This window comes from Habropoda laboriosa, unplaced genomic scaffold (genome assembly GCF_001263275.1).
Source record: "Habropoda laboriosa isolate 0110345459 unplaced genomic scaffold, ASM126327v1 scaffold57, whole genome shotgun sequence".
Taxonomy (NCBI): domain Eukaryota; kingdom Metazoa; phylum Arthropoda; class Insecta; order Hymenoptera; family Apidae; genus Habropoda; species Habropoda laboriosa.
The window spans coordinates 3,285,424-3,313,093 of NW_017100229.1; the positions used below are offsets into that span (position 1 = coordinate 3,285,424).

Genomic DNA, 27,670 nt, shown 5'->3' on the forward strand with positions numbered 1-27,670 from the left:
ACACACACACGCATACGCACACGTTTGAAACACACACGTATACACGCAACACACGTACAACGTTCTGTTATTTTTTCGTTTGTTTGTTTATGTTTCTCTGTCTATGCGTAAAACGAGACGACCGGGATCGGTCCAGGCTCGCTGTCCTCTAACTCCTCTGAACTCTTGCAGCTTAAAGCAGTATTGGTGTTGCTTGGCCTTCGTAACTGCTGGTGTTGGATGATTGCTGTGTAACGTCTAAAAAACCTTTCTTAGCCGCCAATGTAATGTCGGCTGCCGACCAATTCTCCGAGAGAGAGATAGACACAGGTCTCGTCTCTATGCCGACGAGTATTTAAACGGACAAAAAAACAGAAACAAAACAAAAAATATACCACTAATAATAGACAACGTACGTCGACTAAAGTAAAATTGGATTACTAAGGGACAATTCACACGAGAACACGTGATCTCCGACTAAAATCCGGAAAAATAGAACCCACACTGTTTGAACCGAAAAAACCTACGGGGGCTGCGTCAGATCGCCCCGTAGAGCTGTGAACAATTCAACAAATCTCTGACGGCAAAACAATGCCTGCGCTCGCCATCTGATTTGCCTGTTCGAAGACGTGTTGAAAAAATATTCGTGTCGTGTAGAAACAAAACAAAACAAAAAAAAAAAAACTCCATAGCAGCGCACATAGAAAACGAAATCGATCCGCAAACATTTTTGGTGTCACACCGTTTCCATTAAACAAAACGATTACCTATAAACGTTCACGGCTTAAAAAAAAAAAAAACAAACAAAAGCGAAACAAAAACCTCGATGTTGTGATCAATGTGATTTCGACGGTCCTGTAACACGTTTTTCGAGTTTGGCTAGGGTGGTGATTCCTTTTTATAGGGGAAGAAGACGCGAGGGTGCTGACATTGGCTGAGCAAATTATAGCTGCGCTACCGGAAAGGATCAAGAGAGCGGAAGGTGATTCTCCGTCTTCTTCCTCGCCACCTCCCCCGGCACCGCCCTTGTCATCTCTAGAGGATGCTTTAATGGAACAAATGGTAAGCGGTCCAATCGATTTTCCTTCCAAAAGTATGTACAGGGTGTTTCACTTCTAACGAACGTCTAAATTATCTTCGTTGACATTGAAAATGTCAGGAGTCCCCCTGAAGTCATATTGGTCGCTGAAATCACTTTCAAAGTGACCCTGTGCTGACTTTCTTTCAATTGTCGCTAGATATCTTACCATGGAGACACCCTGTATACAGAGCACCGTTTAAGCCAGATTTCCAAACTTTTATCGCACTCCTGACACCGTCAGATGTATATCGCGTGGTGATGGTGTAATTCTTCTAGCCACTCGATTCCGGAGAATTGTTCGACTCGTATCGCGAGTGCAGCGGAGGAGCGGCATCAGTCTCGGATGCTGACGCAGATGCTAGTCCGTCAAGTCCATCTAGCAGCTGCCTCACACCGGACTCGCCATCTCCGCCGCCCACGACCGCCGACTTCTGCGAATTTTTGCAACTGCAGTTGCAGCTAGACGGCAGTAACGGTCACAACGGTCAATACTACTCGACCAGCGCCGGTGACCGGAAGTTCGGTAACGTGATGGGATCGGGATTGTGCGGAAGTGTGACAGGCGGTGGTAACGGAAACGGTGACGGAAACGAAGCGGATCTAAGCAGGCTGACGCTGTCCGATCGTGAGCAAAGAGAGCTATATCATGCCGCTAGAATGATCCAGAAAGCCTACAGAAATTACAAGGGACGTCAGAGGCAGGAGGAGGCCGAGAGACACGCTGCTGTACTCATCCAACAATATTATCGCCGACATAAACAGTACGCTTATTTTAGGTAATCTGTTTTGAGCTTAACAACCGTCGCTGGCCGTTCTTTTATTTATCCTTTCGGTTCCGTTTCGTCCGTCCCTTGCGGAATACCCTTATTCGAACACCGAGAGCCTCGCGAAATCGGTAACAACCGTTGACAACAATCATGTCTCTCTGCACGAAACCTCCGCTATTTCATTTTGTTCGGGGAATCGTTCAATTCTCCTTCCTTCCTCGGTACGTCGCGGAACGTTAGTTTTAATAAGCGGCAATTAATAAAAGGCTCGGGAGGGGGGCGGGCCAGGAGGTCGGTACCATTGTGCGAGGCCAATTTAACGATCCAGTTGAATCGGACGGATTTCACCGAAAAGTTCATTCTATCTAGCTATTCCCTACGGGGGGAGAGCCGAACTTTTAATTGGCATCGTAAATAATTCGAGAACTTGTAAGAACTTCCCCTTACCTTCGCCGTGGTGTTCCGAATACAAAATTAACCTGGCATTAAATTAATACGACTTCTGTTTGAGATGAAAGCTTTTTAGCTTACCTGCTTCTCTTTTTGCTCTTCTTTCTGTTATGTATATATGTGTGCGCGTGTGTGTATGTAATGCGTATACATGGCGCAACTCCAGAGCGTGTCTGTTTGGACGGTGCTTAATTTCACGGTGTTCCAATTCTTCTTTCTCTTCTCTCCGTCTCCACAGACAAGCTACGAAGGCTGCTCTGGTGATACAAAGTAACTACAGGAATTATCGCTCGCGACCAGGCTCGGCTAGCTCGAGGCAACAGGCGGTCCATCAGCAGGCAGCCCATCAGGCCGCGAGAAAGATACAGCAGTTCATGCGTCAGTCGAAGATCAAGTTAGTATCCACATGGTGCACATAATTGCATTTCCTGTTGCAACGATGTGCACGCATTATTAGTTTTATGTAGAACTTCTTGTTAGCACACGAAAGGCTTATCGTACAAAAAGACATCTAAAAAAGTTCTAAAGTCTCCCTCTTCTCTGTGTGTACTAATGCAGCTTGTCGTGGGACGATTCACGACCGGTAAGTAACGAATAACAAGTAGGGCGATTGTCGCGCGGCAATACACTGCTCGTATTTATCGCTCTCGTATGTTCTAAAAAAAAAAAAAAAAAAAAAAAGAACGAAAAAAAATACAGAACAAAAAGAAAAGAAAAAAGAAGGAGATACCTTCCGCTCTTTCGCTTTCACCAGAACGATCAGTGCACCCTGTTTCACGACACCGTCTTTGTATACCGATTGTTCGATTGTTTTCCGAAACGAGTCGTCGTCTATTGAATTTAGCTTCTGTGTTACATATATACTTTACGGAATGTTAAACGGTGCTTTGTGTTTTTCTGTTTTATATGTCTTTATAACCGTGTTCTATAAAAAAAAGAAGAAAAAAGAAGGAGTCCTCAATTGCGGAGCTTCTCATAGCGACGAGAAGATTGTACCATTTCGTAACTTCAATTATCACTTTGCTCTCTTTCTCGTCGTAGGAATATAGAGAGCTGAGAATCGAATCGAAGTACTTCCTATCGAGTGAAATACATAGAAACTTACCCTTAGTATGAAATATCAAACGATAGAGAAAGCACTTCGATTCGGAGGCAAAATGTTAATTGCAGTTCCATCGTGTTTAGATGCGCTCGTTTGTCTCGTAGTTGACGTGTTCCTCAGAGTGCTTGATCATTCAGTGTCATGTATGCACATTCGCAAGTAGATTTAGCGACGTAAACAGGGATCCTACATGAACTGTGTGCATTTTCTGAAATTAGGCTGCAGAACGCCAGGGCCGCCGCAAACGGGAACGGGAGGCCGCCAGCGGGCATTTTACGGGCGGTTGCTGTCCCCCAAAGCTCGCCCTCATCTAGCCCAGGGGCCAGCCTAGTAGCCGCCAACCAAGAGGTCGTTTGATTGACTGTCGATCGAACGGCACGCAGAATGGCGACGATACACCGGAAGTAAAGTAACAGAGCCTAGTCATCCGGAAGAAAAAAAAAAAAAAAAGGAAAAAAGTGAAAAAAGTATCGGACGATCGTCACGATGTATATACATATAGATATATACAAATGCTCTGCTACCTATGGAATTTTCATCGTAACACTTCACACACAAATACACACTATAAACGAGAGGATTCCCCAATCGGATGATATACCGACGATCCAACAACAAGAGACACGGACACGCTTTGCTCTCTACATCCATATAATTCTATTTAATCACGTACCTGTCTTTGATCTTGCTAAATCTATCCATCGTACGTATCTCTTTGTCCAACAGTTCAAGGCTCAACGAACGACTCCTGTTTATCCTTGATATCCTTCCGTTTGGTATCCACACTTGGATTATTTCGACACCGCTGCTGTGTTGTTTTACCAGAGAAATTTTACACCACGATTCTCCTGTGCATTTGTTTCCTCGGTCGATGTGACGCTAAAACAAAAAGTGGTATCCTGGAGGTAGGTGGGTCTCTACACACCCAAGTTTTCGTGTACCCGTGCAAAGCGATTCAAGCATAATAGATAATGCATCGATGTATTTAAGGATCGTGTTGATTCGAGGCATGTTCGTTGAAAATTGTCCTCGCTGATCGAGGTGTCAATTTCGATCGGATACTTTTTACGACTGAGAGTACAAAAGAGGCTATGTTTCTTTCGCTGAGACATTTTCTTTTTTTTCTCACCCAACGAATTACCCCTTTTTTCTCGTTCATTTGCCACACACACACGCATACACACACACGCGCGCGCGTAATAGATAGTGTTTTTACTCTCTTGCCTAATTTTGTCATTCTTGCAAAGTCTGCCACTTGTCGAACGAGCCGTTCTCGGGGTCCGTCATTCGTTTATTGTCCGTCTCTTTTCTTTCACACTTTTACGTATCTATTATTTACGTAAAGAAGTACAAGACTCGATTTTGTAGACAGCGACGAGGGAAGAACAGTATTGATAAGACTTACTTAGAGACGCCGTTGAAGAGGTTTTTCTTTTTGTACGTTTTACCTGTTCCTCGCATCTCTTAATTTATGTTTTTACTTGTTAATCTCGGAGTGGGACGAAGAACGCGTTAAGTATTTATATTTAATATATACACATATACGATGTACGTGTTATTTTAACGAGAACGAGAACGAAAGACGCTCCGATTATGCTTGCTGTTTCTTAAATCTTCAAGTATGTACACTTGAAACGTGACGTAGGAAGAAAAAGAAGAATGGAAAACGGTCGACACTTGACACTTGAGTTCTTTTTCTCATTTCTAGCTGTCGTATCGAACGCTTTTCCTTATTTATTTTTCGCTATATAAATATATGCGCATGTATATAATATACATGTACGATAAGCTTCGCGCGAGATAGAACTGTGCTTTCGAATCTGAGAACGATTCGAGAAAAACCTAATTTCTCTTCTTCCCCCCCCCCCGCCCCTTCCTCTTTTCTTCGTTTTTATCTCATTGTACTTTACGATCGAGCATGTACGCGAATCGTTTCAATTTCCGTTGATGCGATTAAAATACGGTGCAATATCTGTTGTAAGTGAACGTTCAGGAGATATTGATACTGCATAATAATATTGGATTTAGGTATGGCAACAATGATCCCTTGCTTGCACGATTTACGATTTCTCTTCGTTGCTTACGAGAAACAAGAAGGAATGCTATTTACTATTCAGGTCGATGAATGATAAGGGGCGTCTTATTTTTTTCACGGTGAAAATCCAGTAAATTAATCTTCAAATTTGCTAGGAAGAGAGAGAGAGAGAGAGAGAGAGAGAGAGAGAGAGAGAGAGAGAGAGAGAGGGAGAGTGAGAGTGAGAGTGTGAACAAAATTGAGGGCTGCTAGAGAGAAAGGAAGAAGAGAGAGAGAGAGAGGAGAATGTGACACAAGAGTAGACGTAAAGAGAAAATAAGAAAACAGATACATAAGGAATAAGGAAACAAAAAAAAAAAAAGTAAATAAAACGTTAAAGAGAGCCCTTCCTCCCGATTTTCAAAACGGGTGTGGGCACTTCATCCACGGGCTGTGCTTAGTCACAGTATAATCAACTTCGTAGAGTTACATTCTAGGGTTAAGAATAGTCGATTACATTGTTACAAGAAGGAAAGATGAAAAAAAAACCCTACCTACCGTTTCTCTCTCCAGTAGGGGATTTTTTTAAAGGTTCTTTAGATAAAAAGATGAAAAAACGGATACAAAGAAAAAAAAATGAAGTAAAATAGCGGTAAAATTAAGGCGTAGCGAAGTGGAGAAAGAGGGGCGCGGAATTAAATAAGATAAATGCGCACGGGGGCACAGCCGTGGTACCCGCGTTCAAATTTTTTCATTTAAGAAGACAAAAATCTATTGTGATAAATTAAATGGTGATCCAAGAAAGTATTTCCGCAGAAAATACTAAAGAATTAAAAAAACGAAAAAAAAAAGAAGGAGAGGAGGAAGAAGAGGAAGGAGAGATGATTACACGCGTTACACACAGACACGCGCGCGAGATAACACAGTAATAAGAAATAGAGAGAAAGAGAAAGGAGAAAATGCGGGAAAGGAAAATCGAACGTCTCGACGTCCACCTTGGGGACACGGAGACGTCGAGACGTGAGATGGAAAGGGAAAATAGAAAAAGGATAACGAACAGACAGACAGACAGACAAATCCAGTATGGTGAGTTGAGATGATTTATAAACGCCGTCAGATCTGTCGGGTGCATCTGTCGATAGGGAGAAGGACCGACTCGATCCCCTCGTCGTCGATGTGAAGAGGAAAGAAGGGAAAGGGAGAACAAAATATTGAGAAAAAGCGAAGATCCTGTGTTGATCCCTCCGGAGTTTAAACGAGGCAAGCCGCGAGGTAATTGTTGTAGCCGGGGTAAAATAAATTGTGCGGAGCGCGCGAATGGAAAAGAGTACGAGAGAGAGAGAGAGAGAGAGAGAGATGAAAGAAAAGAAGAAGGAAACGGTGAATTATGATTAAAACTGTACACACGAGTCAATTCCAACGAGCATTTTCATGCCACTAAGCTTAAAGAATTATTAGTTAATAATGAAAAGAAACAAAGAAAAAATAAAAAAAATGAAGCAAATGATGATGAGAGGGAAGGATGCGAATGGAAAGAAGAGGAAGAAAGAGAATAACAAATTCTTACACTCTTTTAATCATTGTTAATTAATTAATTAATCACGATCCTATCGATACTTAAAATGAGACGAGTAAAATAATAATTATTATTATATACACAAAACTATTATTATATTCATATTTTTGCTTATTACATATTTAAGAAACTATTAAACGAGGGCTAGCGAGTATAGTACATTACAAACAAACAAAACAAAGGACAAAAAAAAAACGATTAAAAAATTAAAAAAAAAAGCAGGGGGGAGTCGTGGCCGATATGATGACGAGAGAGAGAGAGAGAGAGAGCGAGGAGAGGGGAAGAAAGAAGTCTCACCTTTTTAGGAATATTTTTAGTCTGAACGGGCTTGTACAACTTCGTGCGTGGCAATCAACTTTCGAATTTTACGATTAATAAAATATCGACTTTTCGATGAAGCGGACGAAAATGAGGTAAAAAAAGAAAAACGACAAAAATGAACATAACGAGGGAGAGAGACAGAATTTTAGAGCTCCGTACACACGCCGAAATAAACGGGTTTGTTTCTTAACGTGAGTTTCCGAGACAGTGGCCCGATCTCTAAAGTAAAACGGCGGTTACGTCGCTTTTCCGTTGTATTTCGCGGACGAGACGAAAAAATTGATAGGAGAATGAAAGAAAGAAAAGGAAACAAAACAGAGGGAACGTATAAAATATTTGCACACACACACACACACGGTATTTTTCAGTCGCGAATAAAGGAACAGAGAAACGAAATTGGTTCCCAAGAGCGAGAGAGAAAAAAAGAAGGAAAAGTCGACGCCGCGGACAAAATATTTCAGAGTTCCCCATTATTACTTCTAGAGTCGCATTAAACGAATAAGAAAAAAAAAAAAACTAAATAAATTTACCCACGTACATCAAAAGAAAGCAAAAGAAAAAAAAAGATTAAAAATTATCGAGGTATGGAGAAACAGCGGGATTAAAGATACAAAAAAAAAAAAAATATACATGAGAAAATGCTAAAAAATAATATTAATTAAAAAGACATCGCTAGGGTAGGCGCTTCGAGGATACATAAACTTTAAAAGTCACTTAATACAAATTATTCTCAAAATATAAAAGTTTAATAAGTAAAGAAATTTTTAAATCTACGTAAGAAAGCCAAGAGTCAAAGACGACTAGATGATAGGAGCCGCATGGCCTAACTGCTGCCACTTTAATTAATTAAATAATTAATTATAACTTTATTACTACTTAATTAAACTCGATACAGATGAGAAAATAAGAAAAATATGTCATGCCACTTTTCAAACTAAACTTTCTAGATGCAGAGACGAATCAGTAGGTATAGAGGAACTATTAAAGAAAAATAAAAAGAATACAACTTCTCTTCTAATTGGGAATGATTGATTCGCGCTATAGATTCGAATATTTCCAATTGTCCAATCTCCAGAAAAATCGCACGAGATAATTATACGCGTGTAAGATGCCTCGTTATAAACCAGCACGACTGTTCGTCCGAGAGAAAGAGAGATAAAGAGAATGTCCGAGAAAAAAACAGAATCAAATTGGCATTTCAAATTCTATATCCAATAATTATCCGTCGGATGGAATTATTTTTCCATGCTCGTTGTTCTTCCAAGCAAGAACGAAACGAACTTCCTGTCGATATCGTAATGAATTATCAAAAAAAAAAAAAAACAAAAAAAGAAATGAGGAAAACCTAGGAAGTAACATTGCGAACGTAATAACTTCATGCATTAAGAAAAAAAAGAAGAAAAAAGAAAAGAAACCGTTCCGATAAGAGAAAAGAAAAAGAGAAAAAAAAAATAAGAGATATAATGTCCACACGTTTTTTACAAGAGAAACGACACACATTGTTCGATCCTGAGATGTCATGTTGGTGTATCACGGGACATCCCGTAGGACGTTTGTATCACGATGTCGAAAAGGTCGAAACGATCGGATATCGGTGCCTAGCTCATGTTCTACTCACTGTTCCTTGATTAAGACGGTCACTTTGTACCTGCTTGCTGCCTGCCTGGCCCGTGCGTTACCTAAACATATTTCTAGTCTTATCGAGGTGTCAACGCTCTTGTATTTTACTCTCGATGATAACGTCCAAGCATGTCGCGATACTTTCGTTGTGATAATCCGGCGGCACGCGGTCACCCCGCGGCCGTCATTGCGGTTTTTCTACACGATATCGAGGAAGCGGTAACGCCGATTAATTATTCCGTTGTAAATCCCATTCGATTATTCGCGAAGAGCGACTATCCCGGAAGGTTGATGGTTTCGACAGCTGTTTCGACATCTTACACATATACCAGCCGACGTAATTACGTTTGAAAATTCACGAAAGTCCCGAGAGATTCTCCTTTGGACGACGTTTTCTTTTCACTTTCTGTCATCTCGTTGAAAGATGGTACACGGAAACAATTGAATCGGATAATTGGTCGAACGAAGAAGAAGAGGAAAAAATAGAGAAATACTGTGTGTTTTCCAAAGGGTAGATTTTTTCTTGATCACGTGAATTTTTGAACGATGGCGGCAATAATTTAACAAAAACAGGTTCGTGCTACTTTTAGTGGAAACGAAATAATGGTAAAGGCTCCATCTCTTGTAATATTTTTATTATCGCAAACGTAATATTACATTATTAAATTATATTAAATAAAGAATTACGCCACTGTTTATTATTTATTGACTAACGTTCAACTAATATTGTAAATAATAACGAAAATATTTTATCTATATTTCCGATCCGGGGGTCGCTTGGGCGGGGCAGCGTATTACCTCTTGTCCGCCCTAAAAAAACGGCGATCCTTAATGATCGCCTGTTCGCCCGCCCCCTATTGTTACACCATTTCATCATTGCATTTAATAAATTATATATTTATTGACTCACTTACCTTTTGACTTACCCCCGCTTTATTATTTCTCTATTATAGCTCTTCTACAGGCGCACGTCCAAGTCACGCGTTTCAACCAATCGACCTAATTTCCAGGGGTGCTTTTTTCTTTATAGCAACCAGGTCAGCGAAATGGTTCGAGAGAGAGAGAGAGAGAGAAGGATAAGAGAAAGGTGAGACATGTTCCTATTTCCATTTTCTTCTTCTTCCTCCTCCTCCTCTTCTCTTTTCAGCAAATGAAACAACGACAAATGTGTCTCTTTTTTGTCCCTTTTATTACTTCCGCAACAATTTATTTAAAGCATACAAACGGTACAAACTGTATTGTTGTCACTTTGAGTATAAATTAAATTAATTTACGCGGATATGATGTGCGTACGAGGAAGATGGTAGAACGAGGAAGGGGGTGTAAGACAAGAGAGAAGACAAGATAAATGGTATACTTCTTTTTTTTTTTTTTTCTTTTTCCCCGTTTAAGCTAAAGTACCTTAACCGTCATCCAAGAGTCTCTTTTCCGGTTCCATTTAATGTCGATTCGTCCCTGTCAGACACACACACGATCATCGACCATGGTCTGTACCAAAGGGCTTCCCCGCGAGAAGATTAGCTCAACACAACACAGCTATATGTTAAATATCCTAACGAAGCAAGCGATTAAACGTGACATCTGATTCATCTCCAAACGAAACCTGATTAAGAAAAACACCATCGAAGCAATTTCACTCTGACGTCGATCGTTTTATTTTATTTATTTATTTTTTCTGAGGAAAACCCTCGGACCATCTCTACGTACCGACCATAATAATCATCGAGAAACGATCGTCGAACCCGTTTGACGAGAGAAAATGCTGTGTATCGATTTCTTGTGAGAGAGAAGGAAAGAAAAAAACGAAAGTTTCTCCTAGTTTTTGGATGAGATAATAACGAAAAGTGTCAGAGAGACGAAATGAGATCAGAACACTTGGACACGGTGGTTCTCGCGATCGCAGACGATGATGTTACCGGTGGACGTGACAGCAACACCCTCTAGGCCTTTGAATTCACCGTCACCGCTGCCCCAGCCACCGAACGATTTAAGGAACGCCCCCTCTGGGCTGAATATCTGTATCCTGTTGTTGCCGGAGTCAGCAACGATGATGTAGCCCTGATCGTCGACAGCGACGCCTCTTGGGAACTTGAACTGACCCTCGTCGGAGCCTTCAGATCCGAAGGAGGTCAGCACGCGGCCGTTCACGTCGAATATCTGGATACGATGATTGTTCCCACCGCTGACGATCACGCGGTTAGTGTTGCTCACCGCGATATAGTGAGGATGTTCCAATTGGCCACGTCCGCTCCCGCAGGAGCCGAATTTACCCACGAACGTGCCGTCCGATTGAAATACCTGCGAAAATAAACGCATTTGTAGCGATTTTTCCAGAGACTTCCAAACCTTGGCCCTGTTGAATTTTTCTTTTTTTTTCTTTACTAACGATCCTTTTATTTATGGGTGGGAAATTTTGTTATGAGTTTTTTATTGCGACACACATTGTGGTATCTTAGACACACATAATTAACCACCTCGTTTTTTTTTTCTTTTATAGCTGTTAAGTGATTTGGAAGCGAAAGGGTTAGAACAGATTGATGGACCCTGTGAAATTCGAATGATCATCTCTGTCGTCGCATCACTCACGCTTCGTCCATCGTAGAACGGCCTTGTCGCTCATGTAAGCATCTTTCCTCTTTCCACTAAACTCCTTTCTTTTTCCCTATAATCGTAGCCTTTTTCTCCCCGTTACGGACGTGTATCAGAAGGGGGGTATCGAACAGAAAATTACTCGAAATTAACTCTTTATTCGCAGAAAAGATTAAGAACTTCTTTTTATTCAGGATCAAAGTCTGTACACAGTCTAGGTACACATATATCAGAAGGGAGAGGATTAAACGAACACTGAAACTAACATTATCATAATCGTATCTATATCGTAATCGTGTAATATAATACAGTAGCTTCATTAAGGGGTGTACGCGTGGTGTCTAATTGACACCACTTTCGGTGTTTCTGATTCCGCGTAATCGTAAATTCCCGCGCACGGTTTATCAGAACAGAAAGAAACATAAATAGGAATATCGCGAGGACACGTACCTGTACGCGATGGTTCTCTTTATCGCACACATAAATAAATCCAAGAGCATCCGTGGTGATCCCCCAAGGATAATTAAATCGACCATCTGCCGACCCTTGGGAGCCAAAGGCTCTCAGGAAACGACCGGAAGGATCGAGAACCTGTATACGGTGGTTGTAACGATCCGCGATGATGTATTGCCCGATCCTGTTCACGGCCACCCCGGCGAGGCAGTCGAATTCACCCTCGCCGCTTCCGTACGTTCCGAACTCCTTCATGAAGTTCCCATTGCAGTCAAATACCTGCGAATTTCAACAGAATTTCACAACCAATCGAGTAACTCTCTTATTTTACATTCTATTCTTTTCGTACTTCAAGTTTCGTGCATTTCGATTTTTTTCTAACCCTTTGGGTACTGTACAATTTTTGCGAGTGAAAAATTCGATAGAAATACAGTGCTCCTTCAGATTTTTTTTTTTTTTTAATTTCGACGTTCATTTCGAAGCAATTTACACGTTTCGCATATATTTGCAATTTTCTTTATCATGGCGAGTAAGAGAGGAGAGAAAGAGCGAATGCAAACTCTCAGACGCGAGAAATACTCTCGAGAGTAACTCGCGATAGTTTTACTATCGCGCTAGCTTCATGTTTGGTTCGATTTGTGTACAACGACCCTGACTCGCGCGATGTTATGAGGATGACTCAGTCCTAAGGTTTCTTCCTAAGCTAGCTGCGCGTACATAGCGTACAGAAATCGGGCAGGACGGTATGTCCTCAGTCAGTGTTTACGTGGTTGTCGAACGAGTGCCTTGGCAAACGACGCTTATACCTCGCGATCGTAGTCTTGTGGAATATTCAGTGCTCCCTCGAACAACGCGGTTTCGATTATACGCGGATCTCGAATTAATTTAGATAATTAGCATATTCGTTAGTGTGAACTAATTACTGCTGCATACGAGAATTCAAGTACACAACGAACAGCCGAAATTGAAAGAAGAATCAGCGTGTGCCTGCGGGCTACGTTGATACAGTTTCACGGTAGATGTGTGCGTGAATAATTAATTAGATAATGTTTATGTCTGTGTTATACGTACACAACTGAATAATTGAGTTAATTGAAAAGGAGGAGAGCCTACGCGGTACTAATTAGAATAATTATTGCTATAATTTCGTTTTACTGTATTCTATGTTTATTTTTGCTGCGATAAGATGTGTTATAGTTATAGTTCTATAATTATAGAACGACGACAAATTTTTTACTAGCTTCTCCTCGAAACTTATGCATATTTTATCCTTTTTGGGGGAAATATTGTTTCTCAATGGGCCTTTAAACACGACATACTTCGTTTCTTATTATTTTAACCACAATATGTGGAAATTGAGAATAATGGGGTGGTTTTATAGTTACGATGCGCAGTGTATATACGTATAATTCTATGCACGTGCATAGGAAGAATATAAATGCACTTCCGGGAGCACTGTATCGCGTTGCTTATGATACAGAGATTGAAAAAAATGGGGTGGTTTTTACTTGAACACGATGGTTAGAGCTGTCAGCCACGACGATGGAGTTGTCAGGGCCAACAGCGAGGCCTCTCGGCCAGGTAAAGCATCCGGCTTCGCTCCCCCGCATCCCAAACTTGAACAGCTGCCGCCGCTTCAGCAAATAGTGACTCCTCCGGCCATTGCTGTCACAAATCGATCAAAAATTCGTCGTCAATTAGGTCACATTATCCTCTTGCTACGTTAATCCTCGTGAAAATCGCATATTTAGTTAGGAATTACTAATTGGTGGCACGTGAAAAATCTCTCGCGATTTTCTGGCGGTAGCGAACGTATCGATAGGATAAAACTTACCTAGTGGAGGAACCTGCTGCCGCGGGTATAACGGGAGCTGCTGTAGGGGACGTGGGGGAGCCTGACGGGTTTTTTTGATCGTCGTCAGAAGATTCGAAGGATGTTTGGCCGGCGTGCCTCAGAGGTAGCCCGAGCGATAACCTCCTCGAGGTAGTGCTTCCACTGTAAACCAAATTTCATCTTTCTTATTCCCAGGAAATCTCTTTTGAAGAGTGTATGCGTCAGAATAGTAGTCAGACTAGGGTGCGTTCTATCCAAGACACTGCACTATCTTAACCCTTTCGTGACCGAATTAGTTTTTGTATACTTTAGCAGCGAATACTAAACTGAGGTCAATTATTTTCCAGTATGCAAATGGTACTCATACGATCTACTCGTGAAAGTGTTAGAGTATCATACCTAAGTGAGACTTTTTGGTCATGAAAGTGTTCAAATATCATACCTAAGGTGACACTCTTTGGTCATTAAAATGTTAGAGTATCACACCTAAGTAATTCTCTTTGGTTATAAAAGTGTTAAAGAGTATGATACCTAAGTGACGCTCTTTGGTCATGAAAGTGTTAAAGTATCATGCCTAAGTGATACTCTTTTGGTACTCGTTAAAGTATCATACCTAAAGCTGTTTACGGGAAAAAAGAAATTAGTCTCACTACTTCTCCAACATGTTCCATATAATCGTCACATTTTACCCATCCCACCTCGATGATGGAATAGTCGAGGTAGTGGACGAAGGCTCCTTGTCCTTGGTCGTGCGATTTCCGTACTTGTTCTTCAGGTACCGTGCCCACGAGCTCAATGCTGCACCGTCCTTTTCAGCGCCCGGCCTGTCTCTTTCCGGGCTCGGTTCCCTCGACTTGAGAGCATGGGTACTCCGACTCCTAGCCAATTCGCTGCCCGCACCGTACTTGGCTGCCAAGTAGGCGTTCGGTGACTGTGTGGTCGGAGAGGGTGGCTCCTCGTCGAGGTCGAGGTCGTCACCGCCGAAATTGTGCGAGCTTCTGGACCGAGCCAGACGTTGTCTTCTTTCTTTGAGAGCGGCGTACCGTGACCTCGTTGACAGGGGCGACTCTACCTCGGTGTCCACGTCTCGATCCCGCTCTCTCTCCCTTTCCCTTTCTCTTTCTCGTTCGCGTTCTCGTTCTCGTTCTCGTTCTCTTTCTCGCTCCCGACTGGCCATCATCGCTGCCTGGCTCCTGCTCTTGTTTAGAAACCTGCAACATCAACCGAACGAAGGTCGGTTCGTTCAGACGTTCCTTGTTAATACGAAGAAACAAGCTGTTTTTTTTTTTTGGTTATTTTTTTTTATTTTCTTTCTGTGTTTTGTTTTTACTCTTTGGTGGATTAAAAATTCGGGGGGTGAAAAACATCCGTAGGCCATCGTATTGTTTTGGTACATGAGAGGGGTTATCGATCATTTGGAAGGATGGATTTTTTCCCGTGTCTCGTTGTTTTTTTTTTTTTTTTTTTTTTTTTGTTACAAGCGATCGATTCTTCGTGCGATGTCACGGACATTCGCATGGACATCGGACAAGTTTCTTTGGTTAACCGCAGAGGCGGAGAGCAGACCAAACTCGAAGCGTTTCTTTTTTTTTTTTTTGTATCGTTTCTTTCTTTTTTCAACTACGTCGGGCAATCTTGCGAGTTATTACGATTTAGTAACAGACGTTAGTGTGATTTATCAACGATGCATGTCCTGAAACGACATCTCGATGTGACAGTTTCTAACCGGTTTCGTTTTATCCTAACCGCTGATAACCGTACGTACGTTTTAGAATAGCTTTTTCCCCTATGGTATAAACCGTGACATATTTTTCCGTATCGTTGGATCGGTCCAAGTGTTAGTTACCGTTGTATCGTGGGATCCGTGGCAATTAGTCACAACTGCGGTGCAAATCTGATGTGTAATCAGCGGTCATGTATACGAGTAGTGAAAACGGATGCGTATCTACCACGTTGTATATCAATCTGTGTACGAGCTTGATATGTCAGTTCTTTATCACTGGCCCCATAAACTGTGCAAAGTCGAGAGAGAAACGGTTCCTTGGACCTTGTATCGTAATCAGCAATTTCGTCCCAACAGTATCTTTATTGCTTTTAATTACCAACCCTTCTGCTACACCCGCCCTTTCCTTCATCTTTTTTTCCCGCTAATCGATCTTTGTGTGTGTTCGCTATTGCGTTTCAACTCTCGAGTTGAGAAGCAAAAGGAAACAGAAAATAACTAATCCGGCGTGTTGTTCGAGCTGTAGAACGCGTAAAAGAGTGGACGTAGGAAAGAATTTCCAATCTGTTTTTAATCGAATTCCCGTTTGACGAGCGCAAAAGGCAGTTTTACCTTCGTTACTTATTATTTCTCGGAAGGCACCACTTGCCTTCCTACGTGTAACATTCGAACGTAAACGTTACCTTCTTTTTTTTTTTTTTTCAATATACGCGGTAAATATGCAACACGACCTATACGTACATTTTTCTGTTCTTTTTTTTTGGGTGGTTTCCTCTCGTAAACTTTGACCGATGCATCGAATTTCCAAAAGTACCCAGGTAGTTTTCCCAGACGGGGAACGAATTTCAGGTAACGCTGTTCGAAATGGCTACTCGCGACCGGGTGAATTTGCTTTCGAGATAAATTCGCGGCGATACTCGACGCGTGTGTGTTTAATGGACGTGCAACGGTATAAAACGTATTGGAATAACATCCGTGTTTCCAGTCAAGTAGACTACAGACCGATATAGCCCGGCTGACTATCTGAGCTGCAGCGGATATTTAAAGTAACAAACGGGTTATATTTAAACCTTTTACTGCATGCCACCGGGGCTTTCCATATCGTGCACAATGCGGTCACATTAGTTCCGTCTGTAATATTTCCCGTGTAATCTCGTGAAAATCGGCGTATTTCGCCTTGGCTGACAGAGTTCGCCTGATAGTATTAATTGATCGTTAAGTCCGTTAGAGAAGCTCGAGGGAGAGTGAGTTCAGAGAGAGAGAAAAAACGAATAGTGAAAATAGTCAAATCATATGTTAAAATCGTAAGAAGAGAAAACCTTGATTAATGTTTATATCTAGCAAGCGATTGTTCCCGTTTCGTTCGACAATTCATGGTTGGGTGTTTTGTATTTTCAAGCGATTCTTCCAATCTTCTCACCACATACTGTGCGTGTAGTTTGGATACCTTGATCATCTCGTGCCTTCGTCATCTCCTTGTCCTACTCTCTCTTGGATCGATCATTTGCTTTTTTTTTTTTTACCTTCTCCTTCTCGGTTATTATATTCTCGTGGAGAGTAGTAGCGCTGTAAATTCGTGGCGTGTAGCGTGCGTGCATCTTGAGGTGGTGCAACAGAGGTCTGAGTGGGATGTAGGGTTGCTTAAATCTAGAGAGAAAGCTGAGCGCCCTCGCCGTAGTTCTCGCTGCGGGTGGCAGATGCGTGTAACGAGCAACGAGGGTAACGAATTTTTCACGTGATCGATATCTTACGAAACGTTCAATCTGTTAGTGCAATAAATAAAGATGCATTCCGTTCTCCTTCGTTCTTTATACACAGAAAGTTACTCTACTTCGGTGAACAACAATTTTTTTAGGGGTTGTGGTTCAGTGGGGTGGGCAGTTACAACAAAGAGAGAGATACTTGGACGAGAGAAAACTGGGACGAAAAAGAGTATAATAAAGAAAAAAAGAAAAAAAAAAATTGAAAAAGTACGTTGAATCGTGGTTCTGCGAGACAACCAAGAGATTTCCAGGGGGGATACGAATACATTCCTCTGTCTGGTCGTTCTTTTGTTACGTATTGCTTATGTGAGAAAAACTGAGGACAAGTTGAGAGGGAAATAAATAATACGAGTTATCACAAAGAAATGCAGTTTATTTACCACACCAACAAACTGACGCAGGCCTATTCACTAGGAAAAAAGAGTACAAAAAAATTGTCGTGATATGCAAAACTTGTGTGCAGTGGAGCCGCGTGAACGACTTGTTTCATACTCACGAGACATGCCGTTTACGCGGCCGTGGTGCTCGAATGGGAACGATTCAAGAAGCGTTTAATTTCAGCGTATGGACTTAAGCTGCTTTGATAGGAGGACGGTATATATCTCAATTGATCTCTTACTACGCTTAATTTTTCCTTCTTTTCTTTTTTTTTTTTTTGCCAGCTATGCGTGTACGTATGTGAAATATATATTTACTTTCTCACTTTTTATTATCTTTTTCGTCACGTCTACGAAGCTACGGTATTTCATCGTTTTCTTTTATATTTTTTTCTGTCATCTTTGAGCAATGCAGGGATATGCGTAGGAACAAAAAGTTACAACTTACGATCGTACGTACGATTATCACAATGTATAAAATGCAAGTATTTCCACCATACAATAATCGCGATTCTAGCTCCGTTTATTCTCTGTTCTTTCGTTTCCTTCTCTTTGCCACTCGATGCTGATTATTAGAAAAGACGTTTAGAAGAACGGAAAAGATCCCGGGGCAGCAGCGGCGGCAGTTTCGCGACAAAATAAATAACGCTCCGTGATTCGGACATGTGTGGGCGAACCGAAACTTTCTCGAGAGGAGGAATTCCGTTCTCTCTCTCGATTCGATACTTCCGTTCCTCCGCGTGCCACGCTTTAAAACAAACGTTCCGCCGCGCGAGCCGGCGTTCTTTCGTGCACGATAAACTCGAAGAAAACACGAAGAATCGAATAGAGAAAAAAAAAAAGAAGAAGAGAAGAACGAGAACGAACGAACGGAGATAAAAATAAGGAAGGTGGGAAAAGAAGAAACTGCTGCATCGAGGATCTTGCTATCCAAGGCAGTCTCGTCTATAGCGTCCGTGATAGTAGTCTGGCAGTCTTTCACGCTTGACTAACACCGACGAACAACGAAGAAAGAGAAAGAGAAAGAAAAAACAAAATGAATTGAAACGAGAGAGGCGAGAGAACGTAAAATATATATATATATGCGTGTGTTATATATATCTATATAAAAGTGTGCGAGTGAAGGGTGGACGGGCAGAAGTGTGTAATAGAACTTTTAGGGGAGGGTTACAGGAACAGATTGATTAGAACGCTGTAACACAATACGGACACACAGAAAACGGTGGTTACCATTTGCATCGGTATAGTGATATCGACACCAGGCGTGTCCTCGTGCTCGTTGGAACTTTCGGTCTCTTTGGTTTGGGTAGCGTTCGCGACTAATGCACCGTTCTCGATATTAGTTCTCACTACGAGGTCGGTCGTTTGGGAACGAATCGTGCTCGTCTCGTCCATGCTTTCCCCCAAAAAAACGCGTTCTTCACTTTCTTTAGGATCACCCACCCGTTCTCGGGTGGCATCGGGATCCCGGTGCTCGTTGGATCCTCGTGGTGATTCATTTTCTCCTTCTCCTCGATACCGTTACTCTCGCCGTTGCTCCTCTTTCTCTCCAGAGACGTCGTCAGGTTCCTCGGCACACCTTCCACGCTCTTCTCGGCTACTTGTTGACTCGTAGAATTCTCTACCGGCGACGTGGCTCTGTCCGATTCGGTTTCGGACTCGTCAGACACCAGCCAACCGTTCTTCCCAATACTGTTTTGTCGGTACACTCTGCTTCTCGATAGACTCTCCGCTGACTCCGATACACTCAACGATTCGCCATTTTCTGTCGTCTGTTCGTCGTTGTTCGGTTGAATCGCCTCGATCGAATTGGTCTTCTCCTCGTTCGCAGATGACGACTGATCGTTGTTCTCTACGGTAGATGGAGAGTCATCCGGTTTGAAACTTCTGGAGATTCTCTGAGGATTCTCTGCCTGCAGATCCTGATCAGTAATCACCCATCCGTTGTCGTCGAACAATTCTTCGATACTTTTGTCCCCTAAGATCGAGGAGCTTCTTCGTTTCACGCTGCTGTCGTCGTATCGTTCCAGGTAATTATTATCGGAATGAGAGTTTGGCGCTACGCTTAGAACAGTGGTTTGATCGTCAGTCCCCGATGAATCGGTCGATTCGAGATCTTCGTTGGAATCGTCCTTACGTTCATCCATATCTTTCTCCATATTTTCAGTCTTTTTATTCTTTATGTTGCTATTCTCGTCCCTCGACACGTCGTCCTCTTCCTCGTCCGTCTCTGTGCCACTCTGTGTCTCGCTGTCGGATTCACTTTCCGTAGAAGTGTCTGTATTAACTTCCACGTTGTTCGAACGATCGTCGGCAAGGTCCTTTCTTCCGTCGTCGTCGTCGTCGTCGTCGTCGTCGTTGCCGTTGATAGTCGTCTCTTCCGAGTCTCGCGACGAATTTGTAATAGGAGGATTGGCTGGATCGATCGTTGTTTGCCGATCGTTGTTCCATCTAGAGAATAACGAAGAGTTCACGTCGTTCCCCGAACGACCTTCCACTAACGCGTCTTCGTAGACCTCGCTGCGGTTCTCTAATCGACTAGTATCGTAACCGCTACTACCTTCGAGACTTTCGAATCTAGCCGCGGAGGAGGAGGAGGAAGTAGATGAGGTGATCGTTTCGTCGGTGTCCGTACTATCGTCCGTGTGGGTCCGTTTGTTCGACAGCGGTTTAACCATCGCATCGTCAATATCGTACACCGCGTTCTTAGCCGCGTTATCGTAATCCTCGACATGATCGGTTGACCGTTCATCGTGTTCGTCACTAAACGTCCTAAAACGATTACGGTCGTGGGGGTTACTGGAATTAGAACTGGCCTGATGATGAGTCTGACCGTGATCTACATGTGCTACGAACCTGCTGGTGTAGCCGGCCGGCGATGTCAACGTCGCGGCGCCGCTCGGTGTCGTCGTCGTAGTCGTCGTTGTCGGGCTCGTCACCGAATGCGCGGGACTTCCTCTCGGCGACGAATACCTGAGACACGGATTGGATCTCTCGATATTTCTTCTTTTTTTTTAAATTTTCTCTTTGGGTCGTTTAGACGAGATTGAAATAAATCATCGACCGAACTCGCGAAACTCTAATTCGCTGGAATTTCGGACTTTCAGGTTCGCCGTGGTTAGCTACTCTTACGATATCGCGTTGAAAGATTACGGCTAATCAACGAAATTACAGGCAATTCAGGTCCACGCGGTCTCATCGATTTCCGTTCTCTCCTCCAAGTTGTTGCTCGTTAATTTATCAACTTGGAGACAGATTTCTCTGCTAATAGCCGCGTCGAAACGGTGGTCACGTGTGTTAGAGGTTCGAATTGGAAAAGTATACTTGCCTGGTCGTAGGCGAGTCTTCCTTGCTACCGCGTCTGGCCTCGGCGCTCCGAGCGAGCAACGGCCCGATGTCGGTCCTCGCCATCGCGGACTCGTTCCTCTGACGGTCTTGTGCAGTGCTCGAGGGCGGTGTCGAGACGGTTGTGGTCGAAGGATGAGCATCGGTTTCCGATTCTTCTTCCGTTTCGGATTCCGTCTCCTCCGAGGAGCTACTCGTCTCCTCGTCCTCGTCCTCCTCTTCCTCTTTCTTCTTTATGGCGGTTTCTTCTCGCGCCGCCGGGGGCTGCGTCGGCGGCGGCGGGGCCGCGCGGTTACCTGCGCAAATATCAGAAAATTCGTCGCGTTGTAGAGTAAATATCGCACAGATGCTTTCTCTCGCGGCGTTCCAGAAGCTCTTCAACCCTTTGATTACCTATGGGACGACTTTAAGGGTGATTTCAGCGACCAATAGCTTGGTTTGTCACTATTGTAATTTGGGTCATCTCAAGAAAATTGTCGTTGTCGAATTGAAAGCGAAATCGCTGTACCTTGGTAAAGAATAGGTAAAGTTTTAGAAAGGGATCGAAAAGTGTAGGTTACACTGTGCATTTTCACGAATTTTTTATCACCCAAATCTACCAGAAGAAAGTAAAGTGCTATTAACCCATGCAAAGGTGTTACTCCCGATTTATCGAAAACTCACCTGTGCCTAAAAAACGGCTCTGAAAGGACCTGTTCGCGGGGGTGGTGTTGTTGGTCTCTTTCGGCGTGGCGGGCGTAGTGGCTGGCGGTGTGGATGTGGTGTTAGACGCCGGTGCCCTCGACAAGTATTTCTGCTTCATTTCCTCGGCGGTGAATGGTGCACCCGTGCTGCGGATTCCCGATCCTCCTGAGCTCTCCGAGCCCGTGCTCGAGTCTGATGAAGCGCTTCTCGTCGCAGGAGTGTGGGTATCCGTCGAAGTTCTCCTGCGAGCAACGATATTTCAATTAACGACTTCCCTCGACTCTGGTGAACTCGATGGAGCATTCGTACGCCGCAATTTGCACTGGCTGATATTAGTTTACATAGCGGGCACCACTCTCTGTTTCGTCCCCGTCGCACCGTAACGAATTATCCGCGAGGTTTCATCTATTTACCGGTCTGTATACCGAGACCCTACCCCTAAACACCGCTTCCGTTTACACGCGCGACGGTAAACGCGGGCGTAAACGTACGTAGAAATTGCTCGAACCAGCGATCGTATTAACGCATCGAGTATATATACACCTCCGCGTTTTTCCAAAGTGCTGTTCGTTAATTCACCGACGGAAACTGCTGCTGCTGCTGGTTTCGTGAACACACGGGGGTGGGACGAGGGGGAAAAAAAAGCGAGGCGTAATTTTAAAGTGACAGACTGTGTCCACGGTGCATACAGGGTTGGACGGAGAATTAAAACGGCCCCTTTGCTCCTTGTTACGCGTATTAGAATTCTCCCTCTCGTTAAAATACTCGACAAAGCGTTGCGAAACCTATAAAAATTCTCTGGCGTGGAGGGGGGAAAAAGAAGAGGATGGAAATTTAACGTTCGAAAAGAATAAAGAGGAAAGAATGCTAACCACTTTTGGATTGAAGACAAAAAATTGACCTATTTAAAATTTCCCACGGAACAATTGCTACGGTAAAACGTTCAATCGCCACCGAAGGGTAAAAGAATATTAAACATTTGGATGGTTTTTGTATCGTTAGGAACTTTTTTTTTACGAATGAAAACGACGAAGGAGCCGAGTGTGTTTCCGTTTTGTGGCGTTATCGATGAGACAATTAAAATGTAATAGTACATCACGATACGGGATTGAACGCGCCTAACGGAACTCGAGGCATTGAATCGAAACGATCCGTTTCTACTGAACGGGTATAAATCAGCCTGTCTGACTAGGTACGCTCCGCTACTACTGGAACCGTGTACAGACCCAGATCCGTGTGACTTAATGTTAACGCTGTTGCGGCCGAATTCGATCGGATTATACATTTTCCTATTAGTTTCGGGCGTGTAATTTGTCACGGTGTGCTTACCAACTTAATAAAATGGATAAATCTAATCCCACCGTTGTGGAGATTATGTAAATTACTGATAAACACGGTGTATTAAAAAACGATAATAGTTAATACGGAAAATAGATCGTTGCAAATGAAACGACTCAGTGTTTAACGAAATCTGCAATTTTAGTAAAAAAAAAATAATATTTATTAGTTAAAAAATGATCTATCAGTTTTGGTACAAGTTTTCGAGGACATACCTCGCGGGCATCGGTCTTCTCGCAGGTTCCTCAGGTTCTCGTTCAGGCGGTGCTTCCCTGGAGGGTGTGTGCGGCGGTGCAGGTGTTTGCACCGGTTGTCGTTCCTCCACCGTTTCAGTAGCAGGTGTGGCCGCGGTTTTATTCTGCTTCTTAATCCTAGAAATCTCGTCGTCCTCGCTGGTCTGCCTCGCCATCGCTGTCGGCACTTTTCTCACTTGCACCTACGCGATAAACAGAAATATTTAACGTGACCGTGGGGATGTGTGCGGTGAACGACGCGATGAGAAAAAAAAATTCTCGATGAACCCCCCCCCTCCCCCCTTTTGTGGACGTTTCGTTTCTTTTTTCTCTGGTTCTTTCTTTTTCTTTGCCCCGTGTTTTTTTTTTCCCCGTTTTCGCAGAGTACGAAACGTGTCCAGGGATAAATTATTCGTCGGTGATTAGGCGCTTGTAAACAAGTCAGGAATTTTTTTACGCTGACCGTGTGCTTTGGCAACACGAGCGCGCGTGTGTTGCATTAATATGCTGGTTACGGTCTGACGTTACGCATAAAAATGCAATTGCAAATGAATAGGTGTTGTGTGCGGTTTATGTGGGAAGAGAGAGAGAGAGAGAGTGAAAGAGAGAGGATCTGTTGGCGAGTGAACGCGAGTAAAAGAGACTAGCGTGTATCTTTTCTTGATGAGCAGAACATATATTCATTTGTGTTATAATAGAATTCCATAGTAATTGTGTTGTTTTTTTCTTCTTTTTCGTTCCCGTACAAAAATATAACGGCTAATTATACAAACTATAAATTTATCCACTGCTGCCTCGCAATTATTTACATATTTATGAGATTTCGAGATCAAGTATGTGTATATATATATGTACATTTCATATTGCACCACGCAATTCTCCGTTTTTTTCTGTGTTTTTTTTGTCCACCATCGTGATATATTGAAATTCGCCGACGATTTATTCCCTTTACGTGTCCATAGAGGGAACGATACGTTTTTCTCTCGGTAACTGTGCGCCACACGTATATATATTTCACATGTGTGTGCACACATTGACCGATCAAAAATTTAAGTGCCCCCGTTGAATCGCATCCAAGCAATATAACGCGAGATTCCCGAAGCTACTTTCGTCGTGGCCCACGCCATCGAACTCGTCCCTGCTCACGATTCGTTCCTCCATTTCGCCTCCCGTATTAAGAGGAATCCGTCTGTGAAAATTCTGTGCCGCGGAGGGAGGGAGAATCACTGTCAAAAACAAATACGACCGTGTGAAATGGACGAACAACCAGTAAACATATCAATTCGATTCTCTCTACGTTTCAATTTTTGGTACAATTCGAATCACTTTTTCTTGTTTTCTTTACCGAGTGACCTCGCGACCGTGTGCTTTTCATACATATATCCTCGGTTTCTACAAACGATCTTGTTTCGCATCGAAATCGCCGGAGAGAGAGAGAGAAAAAAAAAGATTCTAATATACAACACGAGTTTAATTCGTGTTTTCTCTAGACGAGAGACTCGCGAACGAAAGCAAAGGGAACGAGACGAAGAGAAATCGATAACCAAGTGGCATCGGTTATAACAGAAACGCGCTTTCCTTTTCTTTCGATCAAATTCTACAAAGCGTACTTATAAACGTTGCGTAGAGGAACGTCTTTCTTTTTTCATTCGTTTCGAAAAATCGTGCAACGAGAAATGAGAGCACTTGGGTGCACTCCGTGTAACTCCGTGAAAATAATTGTCAGAAATTCAGCGAGAAGAGAGGGAGGGGAGAATATAAAATTCAATTAACCTGGGGCTTTGGTGGTTGAGGTTGTTGAGCGGGATGAGGCGCCGCTGGTTCCTCCTTCTTCCTTTTGCCGGCACGTTCGTAGTCCTGGAGCTTTTTCATGATACGCGGTGAATCCGTGAGACGAAAAATCCCGGAAAGTGGTCCACGTGCCGCGTCCTCCGTGTCCAGAACACGTTCACGGAGCCCCGAGGATTCCTGTGGCGTCGACGTGAATCTGACGGTCGACCTCGAGTCCCCGTCGGAATCGTCTCCGTCGCGATGTCGCATAAATCGACTCCTGTACCTCGATTTGTTCCTCGGGACCTCGTATTCTGGCGCGTCGTATCTGTCACAGTGGCAATTTTCCATTTGAAATTACCTCGTTTTTTTTTTATCGTTAGTAGATTATACGTTGGAATATCGTGGAAATTAAAATTGAAATTAAACGGAAGATTAAGGATTAAGAAACGTGTTGGAGTGGGAGGTATCGATGAAAAGTTAATTAGATGTAATCAGTCAGGTACAAGACATGGGTGGAGGGTGGAAGAGAAGATGGAGATCCTCCAATAGCATTGTACCCTGTCACTAGCAATCCCTCTGGAACGTCCGCTCCAATCGAACCAAGGTAATCTGACAATAAAGCGAGTGGCTGTGCATAGTGATCGCACACGCTATCATCTGTCCCGGTAATCTCGAGTGACGTGTGTCATCGATACGTCATTGAAGTAACGGCTGGCAATTTTGTAAGTGCATACTTTGGCGGGAGATGCAATCGAAATTTGCATCCAAAGTGTGATACGAAAGAGTAAGGGAAGATACGAAAGGAAGACGCTATCTTCTCCTTTGAAATTTAACACGACTCCTATATATTTCCTTCCTTTTTCCGCTCTTTTTGTTCCTCACTTTGCCTATTTACGACGTAAATTCTGTTTGTTCAATTTGACACGATATTCGGCCGGTTTCAACGATTAATTTCTCGGGAGCGGCAATGAAAACGGTACATTTCGTTGGGCGCGATTTTCTGAAACTGGGTTATCTGCCTTTCAAGGCAGTGCACAGCAATAGATCCATCGGGTTTATCCGAGTGTTGCTTAATTATCGCTTTGCAGACACGAGGATGGCTTGGTATAACGAGAGGAAAATCAGGAAGGAGAAGAGCGACCGTGCACGGTGGCGGTAATTGATCTCGTTCAAATCTGTATAGCTCGGCAAGCCACTAGTACATTAGAAATTCAAGCCACGGTACTCCCCTCGTTCGATCTTAAATTATTCAAAGACGATGTTTTGGATGGAAAATTCAACTACCGCCAAATTTCCAATATAATTTTCCCAAAATTTTCTACCCCGTATTTCGCGACTCTCGTTCTTGTCTCGTACGAACAACGCCGGAGAATCGATTATCCTAACGAGAGATAGTTCGCACGAGAAATCCGTTAAATTTAATTAAAGACCGTCTCGCGATTATTGTCATACAAATTTCTACATCGATCGAATCTCGCAGCCTCGAATTTTCAGCGCTCCTAAAACCAAGCTGTGTATACCTTGCTCCTCTCGAACATTTCACCAGAAATTCTCTCGTGCCGAAAGTTAGTTTCGCGAAAACAAATAAAGCACGAATAGTCTGACGGGAATAAATTCCGAAACGACTCCGGTGAAACGTTGTTGACAAATTCACCCATAATTGATCGCTGATTATCGGTGCAAAAAAAAAAAAGAAAAGAAAAGGAAAAAAATTCAGGCTACCGGGCAAAGTCTTTAATTGGTATTTCTCGCCTATGGTATCGAGGACGGCCGTAAGCTTCGTTAATTACCGTTTATTACCTGGTCGGATTATATCAAAAGCCTTTCATTTACATTTTGACGAGGTGGCTTGATAAAACTACCGGTGCAAAAGTGCCGGTGCGTGTGTGTGTGTGTGTGTGTGTATTTGCTAGGAGAAACGGCCGGTAATTAAACCGGTACCATGCCTATTTCGGCCTCGAGGAAGTTGTACGCGGCCCACGCCAGGAAAAAGATCCACAGCCAGAGGAGCCACGTGTATTTATAACGTTTGCTAGAATAGATATGTGGGACATCGTGAAAAATGTATGCCCACCACGCTCGCCGTTTTGGCAATACTCCAAAGTAATCTGCGTCCACGGTCAAACACGTTTTTACCGGTCAGCCAGTTACCAACTAGAGATGCCCCTCTTTTCCTTTCTTCTGTTCATTTTCTCGCAACGGAGGGAAGAGAATCTTCCCTTTATGCGGCATCATTTTCTCTCCCCCCCCTCCTTACTGTCTGTGTCACGCGAAGAAGAAACTTCTCGAGACTCGGGGATTCCATTCGAAAGCCACTTCGCCACGTTTAATAGTAAAATTCCTCTTTCTAACCTCGTGACGAGGTAAACCGTGTTTCCCTGCTCCATAAACAGTAGGCTCTCTGTACGCTTACAGCGCGCATGAAACAGCCATAACCAACGTGATACATTTACCCTTAATCTGCCCGGTGGAATATTCGCATAATTCTTTCCTTACCCTCTGTATCCTTTGCCCCTGTTACGGGTTAGGGGGGGAGAGACGGTTTAACGAGAAGGTTTTTCCACCGAAAAAGCATTCTTCTCGGCTGCTTTTCTGTATGACTACTCTTCTATTTAGAAAGACTCCGAGCGCCCATTATGCAAAGAAGG

The 27,670-nt window shown here is 43.1% G+C and overlaps 2 protein-coding genes across 4 annotated transcripts in view; one reads left to right on the forward strand and one right to left on the reverse strand.

Annotated features, from left to right (window-relative positions):
• The window catches only part of LOC108571259 (calmodulin-binding transcription activator 2), a 37,894-nt gene extending 32,947 nt beyond the window's left edge, over positions 1-4,947 (forward strand). Inside the window, exons 13-16 of the mRNA XM_017933259.1 lie at positions 884-1,041; positions 1,337-1,836; positions 2,516-2,671; positions 3,598-4,947. Coding sequence (XP_017788748.1) covers positions 884-1,041; positions 1,337-1,836; positions 2,516-2,671; positions 3,598-3,736 — 953 coding nt within the window. The 3' untranslated portion in view covers positions 3,737-4,947. The remainder of the gene's footprint in view (positions 1-883; positions 1,042-1,336; positions 1,837-2,515; positions 2,672-3,597) is intronic.
• A 5,707-nt stretch (positions 4,948-10,654) lies between these two features.
• LOC108571395 (RING finger protein nhl-1) overlaps positions 10,655-27,670 on the reverse strand; it is a 48,844-nt gene continuing 31,828 nt past the window's right edge. Inside the window, exons 7-16 of one of the 3 annotated variants that reach the window (XM_017933417.1) lie at positions 25,023-25,347; positions 23,232-23,452; positions 21,658-21,920; positions 20,978-21,290; positions 20,506-20,622; positions 14,485-14,997; positions 13,787-13,948; positions 13,461-13,617; positions 11,950-12,231; positions 10,656-11,208 (exon numbers count right to left, since the gene is read on the reverse strand). In XM_017933417.1, the coding sequence (XP_017788906.1) occupies positions 10,777-11,208; positions 11,950-12,231; positions 13,461-13,617; positions 13,787-13,948; positions 14,485-14,997; positions 20,506-20,622; positions 20,978-21,290; positions 21,658-21,920; positions 23,232-23,452; positions 25,023-25,347 (2,785 nt within the window). In that variant the 3' untranslated portion in view covers positions 10,656-10,776. Of the gene's footprint in view, positions 11,209-11,949; positions 12,232-13,460; positions 13,618-13,786; positions 13,949-14,475; positions 14,998-20,505; positions 20,623-20,977; positions 21,291-21,657; positions 21,921-23,231; positions 23,453-25,022; positions 25,348-27,670 lie in introns of all 3 variants that reach the window. The other 2 variants (XM_017933416.1, XM_017933418.1) reach the window with 2 other exon arrangements.